We start from the raw sequence: 26,488 nt of genomic DNA, 5'->3' as shown, positions 1-26,488 counted from the left end.
CAAGGATTTTTCTAAGATTGGTATACATCACCAAAGAAATTGTCTAGAATGGTAATGTTATGTATGCTTCACGTTTATGTTGGAAATGTGAATTTTGTATTTTTTATATTTTAAAGAGTATTTTTTCCTTCTTGGAACTTTTAACTTTCTCTTTGATTTTTTTCTTTTCTTTTTCTTTATACTACTTTATATTAGCTTAAAGTTCCTTTTATCTAGCAACTCTTAGAGAAGAAACTATATTGCAACATACATGTTATGGCAACCTAAGTGAGGCTAAGCTATCATGTTACCTAATTCCTCTGAATATTCTTAGACTACATCATTATAAGTAGATCAGTGGCAGGGTTAACTAGAAGTCACACTTGGATAAACAGTCAAGCTCTCTGGAAAAGAGTGAGAAACTATTTTAAGAGGCTCTGTAACACTGTAAGGTCTAATGATAATACCAAACCTATCGTACTCCAATTTCATTCTTAAAACAAAAATATGGATGGCTTGCTTTTAATTTTAAAAAGCATAATGCTTTTGTCTGGACATTATATGAAATTTTAATTCACTTTTCAAGGATGGATTGGTTTCAAAGGGTCGTTTACCAAATCCAACAACAAATATGAACAGAAGGCAAACAGCGAACAAATGAAAAATATCCCAATTGAAAGTATCTATATCTATCTTATATATTAATAAAATCATCTTTTATTCTACACAGCAATGTGTTACACTTTCACAGTAAAGAAGAAGGAATTGGAGAAGGTTCGCGAGAGTTGCCATCAATCTCACAACTATTTGCAATATATCTGCACATTCTTGAAGTCAGGGACAACTGTTAGCTCATTTAGTCAAATATTTTATAAATCAGCTGCATCAAATCAATTCAGTTGCAACCTACTTGTAGAAAAAATGGGAGGGTGCTGATCGTGGATGGAGGGTCTTGTTGTGGTCTTCCCGATACAGAGGGTTCAGATAATCAGCACGATTCTTCCATAAGTGAGCCCAAAGTGAATAGGTCCGTTCCTGAATTCTGAGGGACAATTCATAATAAAATTATATGAACTGCATTTGCTAATTCTCACATCCTCATATTTGAAGATTTCATGAGCCTGACAAACAAATAGATACACATTTAGGAAGGGTAGAATCCAACTATTTGGAGGTAGGTAATAAAAAAGGCTAAGCTCTCCAGATGTTTTAGAAGCACCACTCCAGTGGATATGGCCAGTGGTTAAAGAATTTAGGGCCAATCTCGGCCTACAGAACTAAATTTCCCAATAATGCATAGAAACTATGGCATCCTATGCACACATGGCCTGAATAGTTTTTTGTTTTGTTTTGTTTAAACCTATCCTACTTATATTTGCAATCACCCACCAAGAATAATTGTGAAGAGATTCAAAATTACTAAAAAGAATTATTTTGTTATGTAACACAAGAAAATTAAGGAATGGAAATTATTTTACTACCATAAGATATGATCCTGGTCAGAGTGCGCCCTGGTCTGAATAGTTGTAACATTAATACATCTCATTCTGTAACTGAGTCTGTGAATTAAATAGCCAAAGAACCACAGTTTACTGTTCTTTGTAAATCAATAGGGGGTAGTGTTGGGTTATTCTGGGCAATGGCAGGGGAGTAATGGTCAGCAGACTTGCTAAGGAACTAACCAACGTTCTTGGCTTTTTGTAACATTCTGGAAACTATATTTTTTATGATACCTTTCTGACAATAGCAACTGAGATTTCATTTAATTAATTTAAAAGACAACCAAGATGGAAAATTAGAAACCCTCATGAAAAAATCCTGAGCCTATTCTCAGACAATCATAGCTATCCAACTGAGATTGTTTTCTTGGGCTCTCTAGAGTTATGTTATGTTATCTAAAAGGAAGGGTCAATTCTCCAATCTTCCTATTCACTTTTAAAATGAGAATATCACTTTATATTTATGAGAATTCAGAGAATTCATTTTTCAAGTAAAGTAGTTTTTGGATAATTCTTTTGGCTGCAATAAGTATTCAAGGAGATGGATCTTTTATTCTTTAGCAGTATTTTTTACTGTTTTTATTTTATTATTATATTGGGATTTTAATATATAACCAGTTTGAAAGGATTGAACAATTTTCTCTTATGTATTGGTTAAGATTCCACATTGAAGTGTCATCTGTATCAGAATAAAGGATCATTCTAGTGTACTGTGCATACATATTTTAAAAAGTGTCTTACCTGAGCTCCTGTCTTTCCTTCTGATTGTTACACAAGAAGTTTCCAAACTGGCAGGAATATATATGATGCTGTATGTGGATCAAGAATCTTTCGTTGAATTCAAAGGCGCAAGGAAACTGTTCCATAAGTTGCCAAACGCACTCAATAAATTGATCAATAACTGGTGATATCTCCTTTGCGTCTCCATCTAAATTGCCATACCTACAGTAATGCCAGGGGAAAATATTAATTCACAACTATTACCTTTCTGAAATTCTGGATGTTGCCACAACATCTGCCATCCAAATTGTCACTTCTATTATTTGCTTAATTTGCGAAATAAAATTTGCCAGAGTATAAACATCCATGACAGTTAGAAGGTAACCACAAATATGTCAAAATGAATGTATGCTATATGATATCATGCAATTGCTACAACTGCATACTTGTGCCTTAATGAGTGATGAAAGTACCAAACCTTGGCCCTTATGTGATACCATATGTCATTTCCCTCCTTTGCCTGCCTCCTTCCCGCCCCCCCCCCCCCCCAAATCACCCAAAAGTCCTGATAGCCAGCTAAAGCCTGAATAGATCTTTTTCTTCTGTCAGTCTTCTATGTTTCTAAGAAAAAAGATTGGGCTCATGTCACCATGAGTGGCATAATGTGATTTGTGTGGTTTTCACATAGATTAATGTATGAACCTGGCTACTGTGCCTTATAAGCAGAAGTGATGTGCCGGTGCCTGGAGGCTGTTGGGGTCTGGATGGGTGTCAACAGACTCAAACTCAACCCGGATAAGACGGAGTGGCTGTGGGTTTTGCCTCCCAAGGACAATTCCATCTGTCCGTCCATTACCGTGGGGGGGGGATCACTAACCCCCTCAGAGAGGGTTCACAACTTGGGCGCCCTCCTCGATCCACAGCTCACATTAGAGAAACATCTTTCAGCTGTGGCGAGGGGGGCGTTTGCCCAGGTTCGCCTGGTGCACCAGTTGCGGCCCTATTTGGACCGGGAGTCACTGCTCACAGTCACTCATGCCCTCATCACCTCGAGGCTCAACTACTGTAATGCTCTCTACATGGGGCTACCTTTGAAAAGTGTTCGGAAACTTCAGATCGTGCAGAATGCAACTGCGAGAGCTATCATGGGCTTTCCTAAATATGCCCATGTCACACCAACACTCTGCAGTCTGCATTGGTTGCCAATCAGTTTCCGGTCACAATTCAAAGTGTTGGTTATGACCTATAAAGCCCTTCATGGCACCGGACCAGAATATCTCCGGGACCGCCTTCTGCCGCACGAATCCCAGCGACCAGTTAGATGTACAGAGTTGGCCTTCTCCGGGTCCCGTCAACTAAACAATGTCGTTTGGCGGGACCCAAAGGAAGAGCCTTCTCTGTGGCGGCCCCGACCCTTTGGAATCAACTCCCCCCAGATATCAGAGTTGCCCCCACCCTCCTAGCCTTTCGTAAGCTCCTTAAAACCCACCTCTGTCGTCAGGCATGGGGGAATTGACACTTTCCCTCCCCCTAGGCTTATAAAATTTATGCATGGTATGCTAGTATGTATGATTGGTTTCTAAATTGGGGTTTTTAAAGGAACTTAAATATTAGATTTGTTTACATTGTATTATTATTGCTGTGAGCCGCCCCGAGTCTGCGGAGAGGGGCGGCATACAAATCTGATCAATCAATCAATCAATAAATAATAAGCCACAGTTTATGCTTAGAGTTATGTGTGAACCAGACTATGGCTTTTTAAACAAATAGTAATTAAAATTTTGATTTAATACAGTATATAAGCCCAATAAATAAGCCTAGAAAGAATTTTCAAAAGTTAAATAAAGGAAAGTTGATTAAGAAAAGCGCCTGTTATACGCAATGGAATTTGTACCTGCTTAAAAATGAGCCTTTACATTTCATATCATTTCTAATTACATTTCATTATACAGTCATCCCCCGAGTTTCGCGATCCCGATCATTGCGAAACGCTATATCGCGATTTTTCCACCCGATGACGTCACTCCTTTCCTTTCTCATCTTTCTTTCTCTCTCTCTTTCTCTCTCTTGCTTCTTCCTCTCTCACACTCTCTTCCTCCCTCTCTCATCTCTTTCTTTCCTTCTCTCTCTTTCTCTATCTCTCCCCCTCTTGCTCTCGAGCGGCGGGTGGCACCCAGGGAAGGTTCCTTCGGCCGCCCACCAGCTGATCTGCTCGGCAGCGCGGCAGCAGCGAGGAGCCGAAGATGGAGTTTCCCCGTTGCCTGGGCAACGGGGAAACCCCATCTTCGGCTCCTCGCTGCTGCCGCGCTGCAAGCGAGTGGCAAGCGAGCGGCAAGCGAGCAGCCGGGCGGGCGGGCGAACGGGCAAGCGGCAAGCGATCTTGGGGTTTCCCCTTTGCCTGGGCGGCGGGAAGACCCAGGGAAGGTTCCTTCGGCCGCCCAACAGCTGATCTGCTCCGCAGTGCGGCAGCAGCGAGGAGCCGAAGATGGGGTTTCCCCATTGCCTGGGCAACGGGGAAACCCCATCTTCGGCTCCTCGCTGCTGCCGCGCTGCGGAGCAGATCAGCTGTTGGGCGGCCGAAGGAACCTTCCCTGGGTCTTCCCCGGGTCTTCCCCGCCGCCCACACGCAAACTCCACCATCTGCGCATGTGCGGCCATGGAAAAAGGGGCGCGCATGCGCAGATGGTGTTTTTACTTCCGCACCACTACATCCCGAAATATCGATTATTGCGAGGGGTCTTGGAACGGAACCCTCGCGATAATCGGGGGATCACTGTACTCATGATGAGATATGGAACTTAAGTTGGTGTAATGATTAAGATACAGGAATGGAGTGGGAAGAACCAAGTTCTAATCCTCCCTTACTCCCAACACCAAAAAATATTGGTAACTCTGGGTCAATCATTATTTCTTAGCCTTAGATAAATGGCATTGGCCAACCAATTTTTAATATATAATGTCACTAAGAAAACTGCACAAGCCTGTCTATGTAATTATGAAGAGTCAACAATGACTCAAGCGACCACAACAAGAACATGATGCCATCATAAATATTTCATGATGTTCTCTGGCAGCAACTTCACATAACCCACAATAAAGAACCATACTTACCTGTGATTAAACTTATGACCAAATGAAACCCAATCTTTATCAATTAATACCTGAAACAAAAAAGTAGCATCAAAGGTGATTATTAAGATTTTATAGAGAAGCAGAAAGTTATGTTTCTTATTCTAATGAATTGGACTATTAAAAATAATCCTGAAATTTCACAATTAGAAAAGGCAGAATGGGACCATTCACTGTTGCAAGCTTGCCCCAGCCTCACTTCCAAGTCACTGCAGGACAACTCCACGATTAATTTGTACTGACCATGGTGAGTTGACCACACTGAGCTGTCCTAGACTCCAGAAAAAGGATAAGTTTTATCAGGGACAGTAATCATATTGTTATGAATTTTAGAAACGGACAGGTAGCCTACCTATATGGCAACCTACAATTTTGTTATGCTGAAAATTTGCTATTTACAGAGTAATTCTTAACACACTGAAGTTCACATTATAATGTTATATGATTTTTTGCTGTATTACTATAAGGTTAACATTAATTGGCTATAAATCAATTTATAACATATTTCTTAATGTTATCTCCCTGTGCCACAGTGACAGAACAGATGAACATTGAACACATGAATAATGACAGAGAATCTAAGTTTGATGGATTTGAGTTATAGCCTTTTAAGAGAAGCTAGTTGTTCATGCCAGTTGCATGGGAATATGTCAGAAAAATGTATACCCATACTCCCAAACCAGGTTCTCAGAGGAAAATGATAATTTATGTTCTATATTAGAAAAAGAGAAAAGATTTTTCCCACTTTTATTGGAAAAAGAATTTTGGGTTAGAGGAGGAGAAAATAGTAAAACACATCAAAACAGAAAAGAAATTTAGAAATATAATACTAATCTTATTTGGATGAGTTCAGATTGACATGGCTAGATGGTTTACATCCCAGGGCTCTAAAGGAAATGGCATATGTAATCTCAGAAGCACTAAACAAATCTTTCAGAGCTCCTGGAGCAAAGGGGAAGTGCCAGCCCACAGGAAAAGATCTGATCTGGTTCCAATGTTCAAAAAATGGAGAGAAAAAAAAGCAGAACCAGGAAAGTACGGACCAATCAGCCTGACATCAATACCTGGTAAATCCTAGAAAATATAATTACATCATGGATTTAGGAGCACCTAGACGATTAGTCTTCGGTGAGGGGCGGCATACAAATCTAATTTATTATTATTAATAATAATAATAATAATAATAATAATAATAATAATAAAAGTCAACATGGGTTTATTAAAAACCTTCATTGATAAAGTAACTGAATTATTGAACCAGGAAAAAGCTATGGAAATAGTATACTTGGATTTCAGGAAGGCATTTGATAAAATAGACCACAGCCTACTTCTTGATTAGATAAAGCAATGTGAGGCAGACCACCACATGGATTTGCAACTGACTGACCAACTGCACTCGGAGTTCAGGCTCAATAGGTCTACAACTACATGGAGAGATGTATGCAGTGGGGTATGTCAATATTCTATCTTCAGCACTGTGCTCTTTAACATCTTCATAAATTATCTAAAAGTGGATCTCATCCAGTTTGTGGATGACTCCCAGCTGGGAGAAGAATTGCTAACACTCTGAAAGATAGACTCAAGATTCAGAAGGATTTTGTCAGACTAGAGCAATGAGCCCTATTCAATAAGATATACAGTAGTTCAATGGTGAGAAAAATAAGGTCCTGCACTTAGGCAGAAAAAACCAAATGCATGGATATAGAATAGGCAGTACCCGTCTCACAGAAGTGAGAAATGATAGTACTGCTCTAACTTACACAAGTGAGACCACACTTGGAATATTCCAATTCTGGTTGTCATGATTCAAAAAAGATGCGGAGATCTTAGAAAGTGTATAGAGAACAAAGATGATAAGAGGCTATGCTATATGATAAATAACTAAGAGAACTAGGTATATCTAGCCTAATGAAAAAAGGGATTGGGGCAACATGAAAATATGCCTCCTGAAATTGTCAGTGGTTCATTGCTGGAGGTTTTCAGGAAAATGGACATCCATTTGTCAAGAATCATATAAAGATATCTGCTTTGGGCAGGGGTGGATAAGAAAACCTTTAAGGTCTACCTTAACCCTATAATTCTAATATTCTAAATACATCCCAGTCTTTTGCATCTACTTTGGCCTTAATTTAAACTCAAAGTTAAAATTAAATTGCAGATTAAATTAAAATGTGCAAGCTCTGAAGCTTGCACATTTTAATCTGCAATTTAATTTTGCAAGCTCTGAAGCTTACAAATGGAACAGCATCTAACTAGTCTCAGACTGTTCAATGCAGTTCCTTCTATTTCATACAAAGGCTAGCGTCCAAGTTTCCCATTCACCACTTACAAAAGAATGCAGAATGTTTTGAAACTCCAAGATCTCTTCATAAACAAGATAAAGGAAGAGGAGAAATTATTATTATTATTAAAGATGCATTTAGTAACACTATACTGTAATTTTATAAGAAATATGATAGAAATTGGGGGATGGGGGAACTGATTGTCCATCCAATTATGATAGTAAGTTACACCAAGTGCACAAATGTCAGTCTCTTGTTTTTGAAAATATATATTTCATCTGTTGAAGTTAAACCTCCATCCATTCTTAGAACTTTTTTTTCTTGCAGTCCACAAAGCTGCTCTTTCTTTTGATCTGTTCACATAAATTTGTGTATTCCGAGACAGTGAACTGGTTCCACTGCCTTTCACCAGAGCTTAAGCAAGAATGCCAGAAGTGCTTTAATGTAGGGACAACAATGAGAGACACAATGGCTAGCTACACAGTGATTGCTGAACTGAGTCTACAGTGGAAGATGGACCTCAAATATGGACTTTTTAAAATGTGGTGCATCATCTTCCAAAATGTGGAAAATAAAACCTTCTGGAAATTCACTAAATAGTTTGATGTTATTAAAAATTTATTTCACCTTAGTTCCATTAAAAATGAACTCACAACTTATCCCTTTCTCTGCTAATTAAAGCTGTCTCGCTTACCATAAATCCTTTTATAGTTCTGTAATATGGATCTAATAGAAGGCTTGCTACAGAGCAAACCTGAGCAGTCCGGTCCCATCCATCTGAACAGTGAACAAGAACACTGACTCCCTCTTCAGCAACAGCCTAAAACAGAAAGAAAGAAAGGAAGAATGTGTCTTTGATTCCTATAGAAAGGAAAATGATAGAGAAGAAGACACAATCTCTTATGTGGAATGTCAACTCTTAGCATCTCAATGTAGAGCTGGAAATATCTCTGCTAGAAACTTTGGGTAGCCATTGTTTGTCACATATGAACAATACTCAACTGTATAGATCAATGGTATGAGTCAGTAGGAAGCAACATCTATTCCCGATGTTGCAACCAATGTAAAAACCACTGTGTGAAAGACTTTTGTAAATAGGAAATAACCAATTTTTGCTGGGTGGAAATATATCATGAAATCTTTTCCTTTCATCATCTCTGTCCTTGGAGAAGCTGCAAATGGGTCACTATATCCCACTGATATTCTCCAGTATTTCTCTATACCTTGGCCTTGAACTTCTTTTAATTATGAATTATGAAATTCATTTCCAGTTGCATCATTTCATTCTGCCAATGCAATACCCACTTATCCAAGCACACATGTGACATTTAAGAAAGAATCACAAATATCAGGAAGTTTGCATCACCGTTTAGGCTAGACATGGGCTTATGCCACAATTTAGGCAACACTTCTCTCTGCGGTGTTTCGCATCACATCCAGCACTGTGTTATTTTCTAGCCCAGAGAGACATAGTCTTGGACCATATTCATTTTATTCCCTAGCACATCCCTGCAAGTAGAAGAAGATCAAACATTTTTCATTACCTGAAATGGCACATCCCAAGTTGCATATATTGTACCTTTGTGATAAAGATGCCTGCATCCATAATGGCTTTGATGTGCTTCAACCAGCCTGAATTCTCTAGCCCCCACAGGAAATCACTCATTGAAGGAGATGTCAGCTCACAGACTGCAAAATAAGCCCATTTCAGCAGACCAGAATTTTTTAAGTTGCTAATTTTACATGGTAAATCTAACTTAAAAGGGGGGAGGTGTTGATTTTCACATACATGCTGGGAGTGGTGGGCTGTTAGCTGGAAAGCCTAATTGGGATCGCCTCTGCGGCTCTGGAGGTACTGTGAGTTCGAGCGGAATTATGATTCTGCACCCGTGCAGGTTGCAAAATCACGCACGGAGATGCATAATTCCGCTCGAACTCACAGTACCCCCAGAGCCACGGAGGCGAGCCCAATTAGGCATTCCGGCTAGCAGCCCACCTCTGCATGTTGGTCACTTGCTTGCTGCATGACTAATTTGCAAACATGACCAGCCATTTTATACCAGTATGATTTTCTTGCATTGCTGCAATCCATATGCTTTTAAATTCTGGGGAAAACATGCATAACAAAGTTCCCAGAATGAAAAGGCTATGTCAACAGATACTTAATTAAGGACTGCTATAATCAAGGTCTCTTCATATTTTAACTCAGTAGGTGTTTTTGTCCTCAAAATAGAAGAACTAAGTTTATCTTCTGCAGGGTTTCAATTCACTCATATCTTCTTTTAAGAAAGCAACTAAAAGATCAATGTTGGAAGAAAAAGTTCAATTCAACCTTCCCTCTATGCCACTTCAAAAATCTGAGTCTCTTAAACTGGCATTTCATCTTAAAAATGGAAGACATAAAGGAACTGTACAGTTGTGTAAGCATGGCCATTCATGCCAGAAGCCAGCTTCTGGCATGAATAGAAAAAAATATTTGTTGGCTATATGCGATCAAACACACTTTCATGTCAAGCAGGCTGCTGATCCATTCAAATTGGTGAGAAATTCCCTACACACATATCTGAAAGTGTGGCAGATCCTTTATCCAGATATGCCAAGCCTTATCCCCTGTGAATTGGAAAATTAGGGGTGTTGGAGCTCCAACACATCTGGAAGGCATCAGCCTAGGAGGACCAATCTTATCATTCAATGAAAAGAGCGATTCTTTGCATTGGATCACAAATGTTATGTTCAAAACAGCATCTCAGGGAGCCCTCATGATAGTGGACTGCTGACAGCAGGAAGCCTGTCAAATGATTGATGCATCTACGCAGATGGGAACACAAGCCATTAGCAGCTGGATTTACTCTGAGACTGCTTACCTCCTGTTTGCAAAGCCTAAATAGAGTCAAAATAGAGGTTTGTTCCCGTATCAGAGTTAATATTTGCTTTTCACTTGACTGAGCAAAGACCACAAAGTTCTAAACTGCAGTCCTAAACGTCAGATCTAAACCAGCCAGGTCTGATAGCAGTAGCTGACCTGGAGTTCAGAAGTGAACTAATTTAATGAAGAATTCAGTTACTAAGCAATATCTCCATTGAAAGCCCCTGGCCTTGCAATTCTTATTTCCAGAAATTTCCATAAGGAGGCATAAGATGTCCTAGACTTGAAATGATAATACAGTATTATAACATTCTTTCCATTTACATTGAATTGCTTTTTTATTCAATTTCTACTTTATTCTTGTTTTATATTGTTTTACTGTATCTTTAGTTAATTTGATTATTTAATTGTCTTTGTCCTAGTTGGTCATTGTCCCTGCATTTTTAATCCTGTAATAAAATAAACTGGAAAAATACATTTGACTTGACACATTGTCTTTCTAGATTTGTCTTTCACCATTAATTGCACAAAAAGGATTGGCAGAAATGAGGATGTGGGCTGATTAGACAACAAGCATACCCAAACTTGGCAACTTTAAGACTTGTGGACTTCAACTCCCAGAATTCTGGGAGCTGAAGTCCACAAGTCTCAAAGTTATCAAGTTTGAAAACCTTTGGATTAATACATCTACCTAATATGCAAGTAACCAGGGTTTAAAATCCCAGAAGCATATGGCTAGCTAATGAAAGTTTAAATAGCTTGAAATAAATGTATACTAGTCTCCCTTTATTTCTTTGTCGGTAAAATATAATTGAACACAAAAATTTCTTCTGAAGCATTTTCAAAACATACAGAGCCAATTATATAGAAGTTTCTCTAATATCAGAAGAGGAACGATTTATAAGATGAAATGCCTATTGAAGAGATCCCCTACTAAATTGCTACACTCTCCAACTCAACAATAACAGACAGCAAAGCTGAAAAGTATCTACAGGCAAAGCTCTAATAACCATTGAAGCAGAGGATTAATTTATTAAAGCAATATCTTCACTTTAGAAAATTTGTTTCATATTAATGGGCTTAAATGCTAAAACTGCAATGCTCTTTGCAACATTAATGAAGCAAAAATCCTCCATTTCAATTTTGGTACTAATATACATTCAGCTCAGATCCTTGAAAAAATAGATGAATCTCAAGCTGCCCCCAGCATCTACAAAGATAAGATGTTACCTTCAAGCATTTTTTGGAGACTGCTCCGCATAACATGGATGTTCTCAATACCTATGAATTGAAATTTGATGTTGGAATAATTGTCTTCATTTTCGTACCCTTTCCCAACTGCTCGGTTTGCCATAGCATTAAGCTGCAAAGATCAAGGAAAAAAGAATACCCTTCAGACCTCTGGTGTAATGTTCTTTCCTTTATAATGAAGAAGAAATAAAAATGTTACCATTTTCAAAAGAAAAGAAGGGACGAAAAAACCCTCTACAATATAGGTGTTAGTACAGGGTACATGGTTGTTAGGGATTGCCATTGTAAACTGCATATTGTACACTTGTACCAAACTTGTACTTAAAGAGTTAATGTGCACTTAAAGGGTTAACTTGTACTTGAAGTGTTAATATTCAAGGCTGTTTCGTCACTTTCCCATTGAAGCTATAAAAGCTCATTATTCTGCTCAGTCATTTCCTTTTCACTTTGCCTGAGAGAGGAGGAGTTGTGTTTATGCTTCATGTGTATCTTCTTGTATAAGCTTCGTGCTTATTATCTATATTGTATTTTGCTTTGTGCTTCTAATCTTGTAATTGCTCAGTGCTTATTATCCTGTATTTGCTTCGTGCTTATTCTGGATTGTTTATATTTTGTTTATATGTAAATAATACTTATTTAATTAAGTCTGTGTCTTGGCTTTATCACACATCCACGCTCTGTTAAAATTCTCTGCTCGGTGTATGTCGAAGGTCTCACAGCTTAGCTAAACCGAGACACGCCAACAATAGGGTTGTGAGTTTTTTAGTGAAAATACTGCATTCTTTATTTTTTAGAAAGCCGTGAAATAAAAATCAGATCTGCTGTCAACTTTGCCTTCGACTACTTTGGAGCTTTTACATTCAACAATGATTTCAATTGTATAATTCATCCAGAAGATGGCAACCTTTCTTCAAAGCCACAGAATACAGAACTGACCCAATCTTTTCTAAGAGGTCAAATTATTGTTGACCTTAGCTGACTTGCTAGAAGAACCATCCAGTTAACAACGGGCACTTTTTAAAGGAGGGAGAATAGGAAATGCTATTATGCTCTAGACACAGAATTCGCTTTACCTGTGTGCAGGTGTGTGTGTGTGCGCGCGTTCAAATCAGTGTTGAGACTAGTCCCTGCAGTTTCTTGGCAATGTTTCAGAAATGGTTTCAGAAGCAGAAGACTGTCTGCTTCTGCCAGTTGAGAGAAAGTGACTGGCCCAAAGTCATCCAGCTTTGTGTCTAAGGCTCAAGGTCCCCCAGTTTCTAATCTATTGTCTTAACCACTACACCAGACTGTCTCACGTTACCTCCTGACAATGTAATCAAACATACCTTGAAACATAAAGAGCCTTTTGGATACTCTTGCACTCAATAAAAAGTTTGCCAAACCACACTGTACTAGCACAAAGCCTATCTGCCCAATAGCGAATGATGACCATATTACAAGTAGGTCTTGGAACATATGTTCTAATCTCGTAAAGCTGGAAAGCCTCTACTGTTTGTCACAAAATACAAATAAAGTTATATTTATTATTACTTTATGACTGTGAAAGGAAAATATCCTAATAATAAAAGTTATCCTACAATGGAGGAGGCAGCCTTGGGGAGAAGCAAACTCTCCTTTTTTGGAGGCATTTAGGTAGATACAGGGTGGCCATCTGTTAGACATGATAGAGTAATTGATTTTGGCATTAGAGAGAGAGACTTCCAAGATGCTTCTAAATCTTGCAGTATGTGTTTCTCTGTTTATAGTGAGGCTATTATAACAATTGTGTTCCATAATTAATCAGAACCTTTGTTAACTGTTCTGCAATTTTGAGAAATGGAGCTTATGTAAGCTACAGTTAATAGTGGAATTCTGCAAATTTCTGCTCTTCACTAGGAGAGGAGATCTGTTGTTTGCTAGAAGTTATAGTCTCAGACCAACCTACATTAAAAGGTAGTTGTTATCTGGATAAAATGAAAAATGAAACAAAACCAAGCTCAGCCTTGAAGGGCTGTCTCACCTTTTTCAAATACAGTAGTTGATAAATACCTTCTTTCCATCTCTCTCTCTCTCTCTCTCTCTCTCTCTCTCTCTCTCTCCCCCCTTTCTCTTTGCTTTTATTTTTTATAATTTTATTTATGGGCTTTTCTTTAACATCTTTAAATGCTTGGTAAACAGTGTATTGTCTGAGTCAATATATTTTAAACACAGTACTACTAACTAATATTATTTAGATATACATAATTATAGTCTTTTAACTCCTAATATTTGTGTGTACATGGTAATTATAATGTGTTCCATACATATTTTCCGAGTTTTCACTTTCTACCTCTTTTTTAAACTCTTAATAACATAGCCAGCCTATTAAGAAGCAACTTATCTCTATCCATCATCTCTTGCCCTTTTTAGAATTTCAACTCTTATTGACTTTTTGGTGTATCGTTCATGCTTCTCCCTTGGGTAAAAGATCTTGTAACTCCTTATATCACATTTATTTAATCTAAATATTTCATCTATCACAACACCTATCTCTGGCTGTTGGCTCTCTAGGGTTCCCATCCATAGTTCTTTCCTCGTTTTTTAAGAGAACTTTTTCTTTCTTCTATGTTTTGAACTCTTAGAGGATAATCTATCTGTTCCGTTTTGACAATTATTATTGCATATTTTTCAGAGTATAAGATGCATCTTTTTCTCCCCTAAGAGAACAGAAATGATGGTGCATCTTATTCATCAAATACAGCCATTTTTGGCCTCCCAAAGCCATGCCCCCACATCCCAATTTTGCAAAAAATGGGGTGCACAGAGGGTTTGGGAGGCCTGCAGAGTACTCTTAGCAGCTGGAGGAATGCAAAAATACCTGGGGGGGGGTTTTGGGGGGGGAGGCAAAAAATGGTCCACTTTTTGCAAAAACACAAATGTTTTTGCCTTTCCCCAGCCCCTAAGACCACTCTGCAGGCCTCCCAAACTCTCTGCGCACCCATTTTTTGCAAAAGTGAGGGCATTTTTGCCTTCCCCCAAACCCCAGGAGCACTCTGCAGGCTTCCCAAACCCTCTGCGTACCCCATTTTTTGCAAAAACAGGTGAAAAACAGGCCAGTTTTTGTGAAAGGCAGAGGATTTGGGACACCTGCAGAGTGCTCCTGGGGACTGGGGAAAGGCAAAACCTTTTTTTTTCTGACTTACTTCTTTGAAATCTTGGTGCGTCTTATACGCTGGTGCATCTTATAGTCTAAAAATGCAGTATCTCTGCCATATCTTTATCCACTTGTATCATTTTTGGATTTATCTTCTCTATTCTTTCCTCAGCTCTTCTGATTTCTCCTCTATTTTCTTAATTTTTTCTTCATTTTTTATTATCGTCCGCTGGGGGTTTTCTAGTCTCACATCTGTATCCTGTATTAATTCCATCATTTCCCTATGATTCCTTGTCCTAGCTTCCTGAATACATTGAAATATCCATAATATTTCTTTATAAACCATATTTGTTTCCCCATGTAGAAAGATTTTGTAGTAATTTAATGGGCTAAGAGTTGCTCAATATTCTACCAAGATTCCAATATCTCAATTGCCCAAAAACCCAAAAAACACCAATATTATAAAATTTACACAATCCCAGAACTGTTCCTCAAAATCCCCTAAAAATTTACAGTCCATAAAATTTTCCAACTTCCACCCTCTAAATTTTTCAAATTTTTAAGTTATTTAATTTTTCTTCTCTCTTCTTTCCCTTTTGCCTCATAGAGTGTTCTATCTAACAGTCTTAAAATCCAAATTGCTCATCAAATTTCCCCAAATGTTCTTAATCCACAGAATCAAATGTTCAATTTAAAAGGATGTTCCTTGTTAATTGTAATCCATGTTGCACTAAAAGACTTCAAAAGGCTCACTCAGTATTTCCAAGCTGCCCAAAAAATCCCAGTAGGTCTTCCAATTGTTGTATGGCTTTCACTATTTCTTTTGTTCTCCTCTTTGTTTTTCTTATGTTATTAGTTACAGTGTTCCCTCAATTTCCACAGGGGATGCGTTCTGAGACCGCCCGCGAAAGTTGAATTTCCGCGAAGTAGAGATGCGGAAGTAAATACATTATTTTTGGCTATGAACAGTATCACAAGCCTTCCCTTAACACTTTAAACCCCTAAATTGCAATTTCCCATTCCCTTAGCAACCATTTAGATTATTACTCACCTTGTTTATTTATTAAAGTTTATTAAAAAAATATTTATTAAAGGCGGACGAAAGTTTGGCGATGACATATGACATCATTGGGTGGGAAAAACCGTGGTGTAGGGGAAAAACCCGTGAAGTATTTTTTAATTAATATTTTTGAAAAACCGTGGTATAGACTTTTTGCAAAGTTCGAACCCGCAAAAATCGAGGGAACACTGTAATCAATTAATCCTCACTTGCAAAGGTTGTTTCTCACAATATACTAGCATATCTTCTTTCACCAGTAGATGGCACACCTGCTCAAGGTTCCAGCATTAATCAAAGCAAAGACAGAACAGTTGAAGGTCAGAAGGAAAAATAGAGAGAGAGAAAACAAGATTCTTTTTTCTTAAATGATTTCTTCCAATAATCCACAAATTAAATCACTTTTCACATTGCTACAAGTTCCAGTCTGGGTTTTCTATATTTTAAAGCTTCATAGTCTTCTGTTAAAAGTATGCTTCACTTTGGGATCAATTTTTCTCCATGTATTAATTCACCACTTTCTTAGTGTTTTGAAGAGTCTTTTTTTTTTTAGAAAAATTATTTTTTTTGGGTTTAGATGTCTAGTATAGAAGTTGAAAGTCGTCTCATCCGGTTTCAATCCTTTGTCCATGAACCGTTCCAGCTCATAATCTTCTTCTCCCAGTTGTCACAGCTTCAGTCTGGCCAAAATGGCCGTCATTTCTGCTGCCGATCAAAAGGGTTTCTTTGGATCAAGCAAGGAAATTGTTGTTTTCTCATGCTCTACAAAGCATCCCTCCTTTTTCACCAACCCTTCAGGGAGACTTTGACCCCATAGGGTTTCCTGGCAATCAGGTTTTGGCTGGGTTTCAGAATGCTCCATGGAGCACCACTATCCCATTTCCATTCTGCTGCGACGCCAACAGTCAATCTCACACACAATTTCCACTTCTATGCAATCGTCCAGACCAGGGGTAGGCAAAGTTGGCTCTTGTATGACATGTGGAATTTAAATCCCAGAATTCCTGAGGCAATCATGCTAGTTCAGGAATTCTGGGAGTTGAAGTCCACATGTCATACAAGAGCCAACTTTGCCTACCCCTGGTCCAGACCAAAACATATGTTTATTTATTTATTTATTTATTGGATTTGTATGCCGCCCCTCTCCGAAGACTCGGGGTGGCTAACAGCAACAATAAAGCAGTGTACAATAGTAGTCTGATGTTAGAAACAATTAAAAACCCATTAATATAAAAAAAACCAAACATAGATACATACATACCATGCATAGAATTGTAAAGGCCTAGGGGGAAGAGGGACGGCAGAGGTGGGTTTTAAGCAGCTTACGAAAGGCAAGGAGGGTGGGGGCAATTCTAATCTTTGGGGGGAGTTGGTTCCAGAGGGCCGGGGTCACCACAGAGAAGGCTCTTTCCCTGGGTCCCGCCAAGCGACATTCTTTAGTTGACGGGACCCGGAGAAGATCCACTCTGTGGGACCTAACTGGTCGCTGGGATTCGTGCAGCAGAAGGCGGTCCCTGAGATAATCTGGTCCGGAGCCATGAAGGGCTTTATAGGTCATAACCAACACTTTGAATTGTGATCGGAAACTGATCGGCAACCAATGCAGACTGCGGAGTGTTGGTGTAACATGGGCATATTTGGGAAAGCCCATGATTGCTCTCGCAGCTGCATTCTGCACGATCTGAAGTTTCCGAACATTTTTCAAAGGTAGCCCCATGTAGAAAGCATTACAGTAGTCGAGTTTCGAGGTGATGAGGGCATGAGTGACTATGAGCAGTGACTCCCGGTCCAAGTAGGGTCGCAACTGGTGCACAAGGCGAACCTGGGCAAACGCCTCCCTCGCCACAGCTGAAAGATGTCTCTCTAATATGATCTGTGGGTCGAGGAGGACGCCCAAGTTGCGAACCTTCTCTGAGGGGGCCAGCGATTCTCCCCCTAGGGTAATGGACGGACAGATGGACAGATGTTGCTAGTGATCTAATAAAATAATATTTTTCTTTACTGACATTTACAAACAGAACTTCCCTTCAGTGCAACTAAAAACAGCTTGGTTCACTTCAACTTTTGGGAGGGGAGCAATTCCAGAATTTCTGGGACATTTCAGCCAACACTTTGGATAAAAACAAAAACAACAGAATTTGAAGCCTCTTACTTTGGGACGTGTATCAACAACATAGATAAAATCACTTCCAGGATTTGCCTTTCGGATCAACTGTAGCATTTGTTCATCTTCCAGGCATCGAGCGCTAAAGCCTGCTAGAGGTTGGCTACTGCGACATATGGAAGCCTAGGAGATAACAAGAGAGACAGACAAGAGCAACCATATGCTTTACTGTGAAAATATTTAGTACACTCAAACTTGGCTATAACACTCTGGCTGTGGTTAGTTCCTTTTGTTGACTTTTATGACTTATTTGTCACAAGCCGCCATTTTGAATTTTCCAGATGATACGGTGCCAATCAAATGTGTTTCCTGAATCACATAGAAAAAAGATTAAAATAAGATTAATATAATTAACATCTGATCAATTAATCAATGTAAAAATCTCTTGATAGTTTGGCCAGAAAATTTAAGAATTTTTCTTATCCATCTTTAAAAAGAAGTTAAGCCCGATAAGGTATGTCCCATCCTTTGACTGGGAAATATTTTTGTAATCTTTGTTTGACACAAATTCTTCCAAATTATTTCAATACTCAAAATCAGGATACATTGAATAAATTATTAAAAATTATAATTTCATGCTTACATTATTCTCCTTGTAGTAATAGGAAAGTGCTGGAAAACGCCTCCTACTACGAAATTTAGAGCTTCCCACAATGATATGAGCAGTGGCTGATTTGGGTACATAGATGTCAGTAGGATATGAATCACATACCTGTCACAGAATAAAAGAAAGCAAAACTGAATTTTTTTTACTATTTTATCAAGCAGTATATACTGTATGCACATTGCCATCATGTGATGTATAATGATTTTTTTCCCCTTCGCTAAACCGGGGATGGGCATGGCCAGCACATGACCTTCTCCGGGTCCCGTCGACTAAACACTGTCATCTGGCAGGACCCAGGGGAAGAGCCTTCTCTGTGGTGGCCCCAACTCTCTGGAACCAGCTGCCCCTGGAGATTAGAACTGCCCCCACCCTCCTTGCCTTCCGTAAACTCCTTAAAACTCACCTCTGCCATCAGGCATGGGGGAATTGAGGCATTCCCCCCCTCCCCCGGGCCTATACAATTTATGTATGGTATGTCTGTGTTTATGTCTGGTTTAATAATGGGGCTTTTTAATGTTTTTTAAATTTATTAGATTTGTTATGAATTGTTTTATTGTATGCTGTGAGCCGCCCTGATTCTACAGAGTGGTGGCATACAAATCTAATAAATAATAATAATAATAATAATAATAATAATAATAATAATAATATCCGGGCTATAGGCTGAGAATTTGACACCCCTGCTGTATAGCAATGTTGTCAACCCTGCCAATTTTAAGATGTATGGATTTCAGTTCCCAGATTTCTCCAGCCAGCCAGGCCAGCTGGACAATTCTGGTAACTGACAAAGTTGAAAAATACTGTTGTATATATTTATTTTTTCAAACCCTTGGCAATGAATTATTCCAAACTGCTTCACAAATAATTATTTTATACACTTGCAGTGAACAAGAAGAATGAATGACAATTCTGAGAAAATGATAAAAAGCACAAACTTTCTTGCACTCCTATATATTACCATAATCAATATTCAAAAACTCTAAATTGTATGACACACCTTTTATAACTAGAGGCCTATCTGAAGTTTACCAACAGAAAAAGTGCAAAAGGTTGGGGCTTTTTTTGCAAAAATGACCAGATTACAATTTTTTTTCTCTGCAACGCCTCTGAGCAATAGTGTTTAAAGATGAAACATAATATCATAAAACATGATATTAATCAACATTGTATTCCTCAAAAATGGTTCAGATGTTGGATGTAATATCTGGAATTTATAGTCCAACATGAGATAAAACCACTAGCTAACCAATCACATAAGGGAATAAAGAGGAAAAATAAAGAAAGAAAGAAAAATATAATGAAGTAGAGTGTGATAGAAAGGATGGAAATCCCAGTTACCGAATAGGAGATATAAGAAAGATACTCAAGACCCATAAAAGGACTCAATTGTATATATACTAATGCTCAGAATTTAGGGAACAAACATGGTTAACTTGAAGTATTAGTACATGAAGGCAGATGTGATATAGTTGCCATTGCTGAAACTTGGTGGGATAAACTCACAACTGGAATGTACTTTTTAAGAAGAGACTGAAAATCGTGTAGTCCCCTGCATGGAGGGAAGTAAGCAGTGAAGTACCCCTTTGTTTTTAGGTACAGTACTCTTCAACATCTTCAGCAACGACTTGGACAAGGGGATAGATGGGAAACTCATCAAATTTGCAGATGACACCAAACTGGTGTTCTGTCGGGCTCTCTGGTAGACTCCTCCCAAAAATTCACAGGTACAAATTTCAGACACACACACGTTTGAAAATTCAAAACATTGTTCTTTGTAATGAAAATTCACTTAAACCAAGCCCTCTTTTGGTATAGCAAAGAGCACTCGTCTCCAAACAAACTGATAATTTGTACAAGTCCCTTATCAGTACTGTGATACTTAGCTTGCAGCTGTGAGGCAATTCACAGTCCTTCTTCTTTCACAAAGTGAAACACACTTTGTTCTGGTTTAGTTTCAAAGCAGGGAAAAATCAGCACACAAAGGTCAAAGTCAGCAAAGCAGGCACGAAACACAACGATCAGACAATCCTCCACAATGGCCAAACCCACAGGCTGCTATTTATAGCAGCCTCACTAATTACCACAGCCCCACCCAACCACAGGTAGCCTCATTTTCTTTGATAATAATCTCTCAGTTGTTGTTGCCTATGCATCGCTCTCCCCATGCGTGGCTGTATCATTAACTCTTGTTCTAAATCCAAGGAGGAGCTAGATAATTGATCTCCTTCTGAGCTGTCTGCCACACTCTCCTCCTCCCTGTCACTCATGTCTTCTTGGTCAAAGGAGCCTTCATCAGCAGATTCCACCAGGAGCAAAACAGGCCTGCAGCATGTGGATGTCTCCCCCACATCCACAGTCCTTGGGGCAGGAGCTGGGCCAGAGCTAACCACAACAACTGGCAGGAATAGCCAACACTCAAGAACACAGAAGGATCTTGAAAGACTTGAACTTTGGGTGCTACCTAACAAAATAAACGTCAATGGTGAAAAAAGTAAGATTCTACATTTAGGCAAGAAAAACAAAATACAGAGGTACAGTACAGTAGTAACTGTGAGAAGGAGCTTGGAGTCCTAGTGGACAACCATTTAAATATGAGCCAGTAGTATGCAGCAGCTGCCAAAAAGCCAACACAGTTCTAGGCTGCATTAACAGAGGGATAGAATCAAGATCATGTGAAGTCTTAATACCACTATATAAAGCCTTGGTAAGGCCACACTTGGCATACTGCATTCAGCTTTGGTCACCACAATGTAAAAAAAATGTTGAGACTCTGGAAACAATGCAGAGTAGAGCAACAAAGATGATTAGGGGACTGGAGGCTAAAACATATAAAGGACGGTTGCAGGAACTGAGTATGTCTAGTTTAATGAAAAAAGGATTAGGGGAAACATGATAGCAGGATTTCAATATCTCAGTGGCCATCACAAACAAGAGGGAGTTAAGCTACTCTCCAAAGCACCTGATGGTAGCACAAGAAGCAATGGGTGGAAACTGATCAAGGAGAGAAGAACTTAGAACTAAGCTTTCTGACGGTTAGAACAATTAATCAGTGGAAAACATGCCTCTGGGAAGTTGTGAATGCTCCAACACTGGAAGTTTTTAAGAAGATGTTACATAACCACTTGTCTGAAGTGGTGTAGGGTTTCCTGCCTGGGCAAGGGATTGAAGCACCCTCGGGCAGGGGAGCTACTAGCAAGGTCGGCTCATGAATGTATGCATGATTCCAATTATTTTAAATTGTACTGCAATTATTTTAAATTGTACAATTTTATATTGATCCATATTGTCAGAAAACTGTTCTTACGAATGCAAGGAAGTTTCTGAATCTAATTTCAGAAGCTGATTATGTTTAAAATCACAATTTCACAGGTAGAATAACAGGGAAACACCAATTTTATAAATCTGAAATAAACAACGAAGCAAGTTTTCTACAGAAGACTACGAAGGTATATATCTCAATATTTACTGGTTCAAGTATTTCATAATGAATTGAGCCACTGAATTATTTGGAAGTTGATAGAAATAGATGTTTTTCACACAGTAGTATTTTGAATCATAATATTTAGACCTCAGATCTTTGTTTTCATGAGCAGCAACTCACACGATAATCTCTATTGACGTCACTAATCTGCCAATAATTATTTGGAATTCCCATACGATTGTATTCTTTCATTAAATTTGTCAGATTCCAGCCTTGCTCTCGTTCTTCTTTGTTTAATTTCGGATTGAAAGAAAAACAGTACAGTTCTTCGTATTTCACTGAAAACAAGAAAACAAAGCAGCTGCTATTTCTTCAATAGAATTACTGTTGTTATTATTAATGCAAAATGGCAAACACCAACATTTATTTGCTTGATTTATTTGCTTAATTGTTCCAACTGTTCGTTTTTTAAATCCAGGGGATAAAGCCAACTTCTTTAGAAAGTTATAATTGCAGAAATGCCAAACAACAATTGCAAAGTGGATTTCAGGTCAGTTCTGCATTTTCTTTGTCTATATTGGCTGTCTCCCAAATGTAAGATAACATTTGGGAGACAGCCAATATAATATATTATATTGAGATTATTGGGTAATTTAATTTATACCAGCAGATGCACAAAGCAGAAATATTATTTTCCGCTCTGTGTTTTTCCTTAAATTTTCTATATTAGATGGAATTTGATTTATGCTTACATTACCTAGTGTAATCAATGCTGGAAAAAGTCAGTTTAATGTAGTTGAAATTATTTTTCACATTCTGACATAACATGAATTGAGCTTAGACAATTAGAAATACTTGGAGGCAATGAAGAGGGAAATGATGGCACAGAAATGGATGCCACATTGATTACAGCCATTGGTAAAGCAAATAGTCAAAGGCAAAAAACATTGGTTTGTGCCAGTCATAGTTTATTTATAAATAACGCTTACATGAACTCCATAGGCACAAAAGATAGTTAGAAACTTGAAGTTGGTACTTTGTTTCAGAACAAACTATCTTCCCAACCATTTTGTAAATAAATGAATCTAATAAATTAGGAAGGCTTGGGAACTTACAGGGGCAGTGCCAACGAATATCATTATTGTAAAATCACCCCAGGGAATTATGTTGGAGACACAGTTTCTACAAGGAAAGGACATTTCCATAAAACACTCTTGTCCCATGTCAGAGATTAATACTGAAAATGACGAGAGAAAAAATAAAATTCCAAACATAAAAGATAGATAAATCTGGATGGAATTAGCTAAAAATAAATGAATTGTTTGGTAACAGAGCAGAAAAGAACAGCCTTTAAGGAAAATACCAAGAAACAACCAGAGAACTAACTAAAGGAATTAGAAGAACATGAGCATGAGTAGTTAAAGAAAATACAACTGAATACAACAACCAACCATATCAAATGCAGAAAACAAATTTATGAATTGTCTTTTCATGAGTATACATTCGGCTCAATGGAACCTTTTGTTGAAATAGAATCCAACAACTCAGCCTCCTAATAGTGAGATTTATAAACAAAGCAGAGGAGTCACCCATGCCTACAAGAAAGTTTACTCAGGCCAACTGCCAGCCCAGATGCATGGGTACCTCCTGAACTTCCATGCTATACCTGGGCGTGCCAGACGTATCAGAGAAATGTAAACATCATGGCAGTCTTTTTCTTGAGACATGATGAACTGAATGTTCTGGAAGTTCTTACAACGAATCAGCATTGGGCAACCAGAAGTTGATGTAGCAAGTTTCTCAATTGAAGAGATCTGGCTGTGAAGAATCTGATAAAGAAAAAAAGTTAGTCTAAAGAGAAGCTAAATATACGTATTCCATTTTATAAATCAACACAATCAAAACTGTAGGATGTGCCTTAATCAACATAATGCCCAGTGTAGCATGTTGAACAAAGTTTCAGCACTATACAAGATCACAGAACTGGAGCTAAGGAAGAAATCGAAACTTATTGCAAATAATTTAACCCCCTAAATGGTGGTGGGGTTTTATTGGTGTTGGGCACGTTTTCTTTTAAGTATTTTTTGTTGTTGTTGTTGTTGTAATAAAATTTAATTTAAAAAAATATTAAAAATAAGATCACAGAGCGCAAGAGCAACTCAATGTTGAATCAGTAAGGGGAGCAGAAGATCACTTAGTAGAGTGGGATAAGACTTAGGTACATCTGCTACAAAGAATGCATACAAATCCAGCTCTCATAGTGAGATTAAGTTGTTAACTGAGATCCAAAAATAAGCATTTAGTGTAATTTATAGTTTTGTATTTTCCTAACTGTTTGAGACAATATAATTGGGAATTTCCCCACAAAAACAACTTGCAAGGTATGATAGGCTGAGGATAAAAAGTGAATTAACAAAAATGTCTCCGTTTTAATGTTTCATTTTATGAAATGGTTTGAATGTCTTTTAAAAAAAATATATTTTACATATACCTGACCCCCTGAAATTCAAGTATGAGATTGTGAATTTCTCCTTTGTTTAAAAATCAAGGAGACTTTCAAAGAAAATGGATTATAAATCCAGAACGTTTGGGTTCTTTAAGGGGGTTTGAAATGCTAAGTGTGGTCAAGTGACTTGACCACACTTCAAATACTTGGAACTATCAACTTAGAAAGTCCAAGGTGAAAACAGATCTTTCAGCATATGACAAATGGTAATATGTCAAAACTGACATATACAGGGGATCTAAATGTGAAGAACATTCAAAAGGTGGGGATAATCAATGGGAAGAAAAAAGAGAGCTTTATCCCTTTCATAACCAAGAGTCCTAGAATTCTGTTCTTACTGGCTAAAAGTTTTAGGAATGATACTCTCAATGATGGACATCATTTGGCGAATGCTGCCCCAGCCCCAGTGAAATTACTGGAATTCACCCCACAGCTCTAATTTCCAGCTCATCTTCTTATTCCAGCTTATTTTCTGCCTGAACAGAAATTGCTGTGCATCTTTGTGAGGAAAGTGAGAGAATGCCATTTGTTTTGTGAACTCTGGAAGCAGAATATGTTGAGCTGGTCTTGCCGATTAACTTAAGTAATGAGGTTGCCTTTTGGAATTTCAAGAGCAGGCAGGTTTTCTATTCAATGAGATGCATGGGCCCCTGGGATAGGTGGTCTATTCTTTCCAGATGAAGAGACTATTCTTCTGACTATGATAGTTGTTGTTATAGAAATAAAAAAATATTTTGCCCTCCAGTTATTTTGGGATTGTAACTGCACTCTGGAGAAAGCTCAAGACTGATAGCATTAGTACTTCCGGTTGATGTTGCGGCGGGATCAGAAACGCAGAGTGGATCCTACCGCTCCCGTGCAGAGTTCTTCTCATTAGTGGACTCAGAAAGGAGCCGAAACAGAGGGGCATCCTGTGAGGTCACAGTGAGTCACAGTTCTCCTGTCTGAATTGGGGCTCTTTTTTCCTCTCAGCCATGGTGAGGAAAAAAGGTAGCTTAAAGATGGCTGCTACAAAGCTGGGGCAACCAAGGAACAACTTAGACTGGTACTGGAGCGAAATAGGCGAAGAGTGATTGAAACTGAAGGAGAGGATTTCTTTTTCCTTAAAATCTAATCCCAAGGAGTAATTTAAAACTACTTGCTCAGAACTATTTGTTAAAGCAGTGATTAACCATTCTGAGGAAAATACTAGACTGGAAGAAAGTGAAGTAAAGAGAGAAAAATAATAAACTTTTAAATATATAGAAAATTTGACTCTTAAACTGGGAAGACGTGATAATGTGAAGGCATTTTAAAGTGCTGGAATCATTTATTTAAAATAATTATCCTGCTTCTATAATTGAACTACAACTAAAATAACAATTGACTAGTGGCAACACTGAAATTAAGTTGAAAGTGCCACTTGCTGACAAAAGGAAAACATAGAAGTCTGGGAATACTTATATGAAGGACTGTAAAAATATTTATTGGATTATACCTAACTACCCCGTGACTACTGGAGGGATCCCTGAATGTTATGCTAGAAGATTAAATCTGTAAAGGGGACGTAAAGAGGCTTTTGATAACTTCTGGGACTATTTAAATAGAACTGATTGTTTACTTATGGGATATAAAGAACTGTGAAAGACTTTAGGACTGAATAAATGGTTCTTGGACTATTAGACAAAAGTTGGATTAAAAAAAAAACCAAAATAAGATGCTTTATAGGGAAGAATGGAGTGGAACCTTGAAAGAGATGGTGTTGCTTTTTCAAAACACAAAATACATTATGGAGAAAGGATTTAAGGAGACTATGGAAAAAATGGAAAATATTATATGAGGGATGATGAGTAAAGCCCAAGACACTCAGGAAAGGGAGGATCTAACAGAAGAAATGGAGGATAAGATTGAAGAGA

The 26,488-nt window shown here is 38.2% G+C and overlaps 1 protein-coding gene across 2 annotated transcripts in view; it reads right to left on the bottom strand.

The window, feature by feature from the left end:
* MTMR7 (myotubularin related protein 7) overlaps positions 1–26,488 on the bottom strand; it is a 50,881-nt gene that overhangs the window by 10,096 nt on the left and 14,297 nt on the right. For both annotated transcript variants that reach the window (XM_070757629.1, XM_070757628.1), the window contains exons 3-12: positions 23,754–23,916; positions 22,268–22,425; positions 18,643–18,771; positions 18,048–18,182; positions 11,706–11,838; positions 9,189–9,298; positions 8,304–8,429; positions 5,310–5,359; positions 2,220–2,420; positions 890–1,021 (exon numbers count right to left, since the gene is read on the bottom strand). In XM_070757629.1, the coding sequence (XP_070613730.1) occupies positions 890–1,021; positions 2,220–2,420; positions 5,310–5,359; positions 8,304–8,429; positions 9,189–9,298; positions 11,706–11,838; positions 18,048–18,182; positions 18,643–18,771; positions 22,268–22,425; positions 23,754–23,916 (1,337 nt within the window). The remainder of the gene's footprint in view (positions 1–889; positions 1,022–2,219; positions 2,421–5,309; positions 5,360–8,303; positions 8,430–9,188; positions 9,299–11,705; positions 11,839–18,047; positions 18,183–18,642; positions 18,772–22,267; positions 22,426–23,753; positions 23,917–26,488) is intronic.

The sequence above is a fragment of the Erythrolamprus reginae genome, chromosome 7, assembly GCF_031021105.1.
Source record: "Erythrolamprus reginae isolate rEryReg1 chromosome 7, rEryReg1.hap1, whole genome shotgun sequence".
In the NCBI taxonomy this organism is placed as follows: domain Eukaryota; kingdom Metazoa; phylum Chordata; class Lepidosauria; order Squamata; family Dipsadidae; genus Erythrolamprus; species Erythrolamprus reginae.
Note: the sequence above shows the minus strand (reverse complement) of the source record. Positions and strands in the feature narration are given on the sequence as shown.